Source organism: Leuresthes tenuis, unplaced genomic scaffold (genome assembly GCF_036924035.1).
Source record: "Leuresthes tenuis unplaced genomic scaffold, fLeuTen1.0.hap1 SCAF_18, whole genome shotgun sequence".
NCBI lineage: Eukaryota > Metazoa > Chordata > Actinopteri > Atheriniformes > Atherinopsidae > Leuresthes > Leuresthes tenuis.
The window spans coordinates 10,560,364-10,562,273 of NW_027325372.1; the positions used below are offsets into that span (position 1 = coordinate 10,560,364).

Here is a 1,910-nt window from a genome sequence, read left to right on the forward strand (position 1 = left end):
TATACATTTTTAACACAAGATCTATATCATTCCTGTCAGAAGGCCAAAAGGATACATTTATTAACCTTTTGAAGACATAAACCCATATTTATATCACACATCACCAGCAGCTTGCTCTCCCAAATCACTTGTTGCACCATAGAAGGAGTTGCGAGTTGGTATCAAGTGGCGTCTTACAACCATAGTTGTACAGCAGGTGAGTAGACCAAAACAACAGCCACAAATGAACAGAAAGGTCATTGTGACCCACATCAATGTGGTGACAACAAAGGCAAACTGGTAGGTTATCTTGTGGCAGTACAAATCTGTTCCAGTGTAGTTTGGAGGATATATGTTATAAACCCAGCAAGTGCCTACAGGAAAAAGAAAGACAAGGCAAATAGGACAACATTTTTTAGTATTTCAAAGCTCAGTAGAACTGGTACGGAAGTGTAGAAAGTTGACATGCTGACAAAGAATTTGGAAGTGCTAACAAATCTGAACTTAGGTTGTATAGGGGTAGGGAACAGGGTAAGGAAAACATTGTAACATTGTAAAAATTTTTATCCTTTATTATAAATTTGCAACACTTATTTCGTGATCCTTTATTAGACTGTGCTAAAACCATTACTGAATGAGCTGTGAGGCAACACTGCATAAAAAAGATGTGACTCTGTGGTAGAAATCATTGCATAGGCTCAGGAGCATCGCTAAAAACCTCTGTCAGTGAATGCTGCCATTGTTGCATCCATGTAATGCATATTAAAACTTCATTATATATTGTAATGACAGATTTGAACTAGATTCACATTGCTGCCTTCTCTGGACATGAGCTAATTTCAGATAATGGGAGGTGAAGCTAAAAAAAGGGTCCTGTGGTCTGATGAACCAAAATCTGACTTTGTTTTTAAAAATCATAGGAGCTGCATCCTTAACGTAACAAAAGAGAGGAGCCAGCATCTGTGATGTTATGGGGGTTCATTAGTGTAGATGGTGATAGATCTATATCTAGATCCATATAGATATAGACTGTTGAGTAGCACAAGCAACTAGTCTCGTCAGTTTTAAACCTGTTGTATAACTCTTCAGAAACATCATGTTGACACCAAATTCAAAGTGAGCATATCTATTCTTTAAAGTTCTTTAGTTTTATAGGTTGTCTTTGTACCAGTCTGTTTTTCTTTACATTTTATAGATCATCCCAAGACTTTTGGAAAGAGAGTTGTTTAAACAGTAAGATTGCAGTCTAGAAAAACCCCAGTGCAACATGCCACTAAAACAAATGTATTACAGTATTTTTTGGCAAAATCCACATAAACTATCGTACAATATTCTCGCAGAGAACAGAGGAAAAAACTTTTCTCACACCTGCTATCAACCAGGCAAAATTGAAGATGTGCAGGATGGTCATGCAGGCCGAGGACACAATGTTGATGGCACTTTCCTTGTTGGCCCTGATGTTGTAAGTGAAAGACAGAGAGATGATACTGGTTGCTCCCAGCACTATCAGGTAAATGGGGATGTTAGGCTGCACAGGACATTGGCTCAGATGTGTGGCTCCTGTGATGCAGCAGGGCAAACATATAAGAAACAGCCATGGATGAAACGGTAAAAATGCACTGCTTTGCTGGACTCATGAAATACTGGAAAACTGGTGTTGCAGGGTGAAAGTAAACCCACCTACTCCAATAGCTGCTATCATTACCATCCACCAAATAAAATTCACCACAACTACCAAAAAGAGAAAAAGCAGAGGGTCAACAGTTGCCTTAAACACTAAAACAAATTGAATTCTATGAAAAAGAAAAGATGGCTAACCAAGTGTTGCAATCAGCACAGCACTTTGAGGTCTGACGTCCATCTGTGGAAACCAGGGTATAATTACTCAAAAGACAGCATAACAGTGACAGAAAAGGATCAACAAGAGGAGA

General features: G+C 38.6%; 1 protein-coding gene across 1 annotated transcript; it reads right to left on the reverse strand.

Annotated features, from left to right (window-relative positions):
- On the reverse strand, positions 1–1,910 carry LOC140275109 (transmembrane protein 272-like). Its single transcript, XM_072370504.1, has 4 exons — positions 1,798–1,910; positions 1,660–1,710; positions 1,348–1,539; positions 1–353 (listed from the first exon to the last, which is right to left on the reverse strand). The coding sequence occupies exons 1-4, from the start codon at positions 1,838–1,840 to the stop codon at positions 94–96; spliced, it is 546 nt and encodes a 181-aa protein (XP_072226605.1). The 5' UTR covers positions 1,841–1,910; the 3' UTR covers positions 1–93.

What these genes read in the sequence shown, in the direction of transcription:
- LOC140275109 (XM_072370504.1), bottom strand. Translation starts at nt 1,840, where the DNA reads ATGGACGTCAGACCTCAAAGTGCTGTGCTGATTGCAACACTTG. An exon ending in TGTGCTGATTGCAACACTTG is followed by an intron (nt 1,711 to 1,797) that starts GTTAGCCATCTT and finishes TCTTTTTGGTAG; the next exon opens with TTGTGGTGAATTTTATTTGG. An exon ending in TTTTGCCTGGTTGATAGCAG is followed by an intron (nt 354 to 1,347) that starts GTGTGAGAAAAG and finishes TTTTTCCTGTAG; the next exon opens with GCACTTGCTGGGTTTATAAC.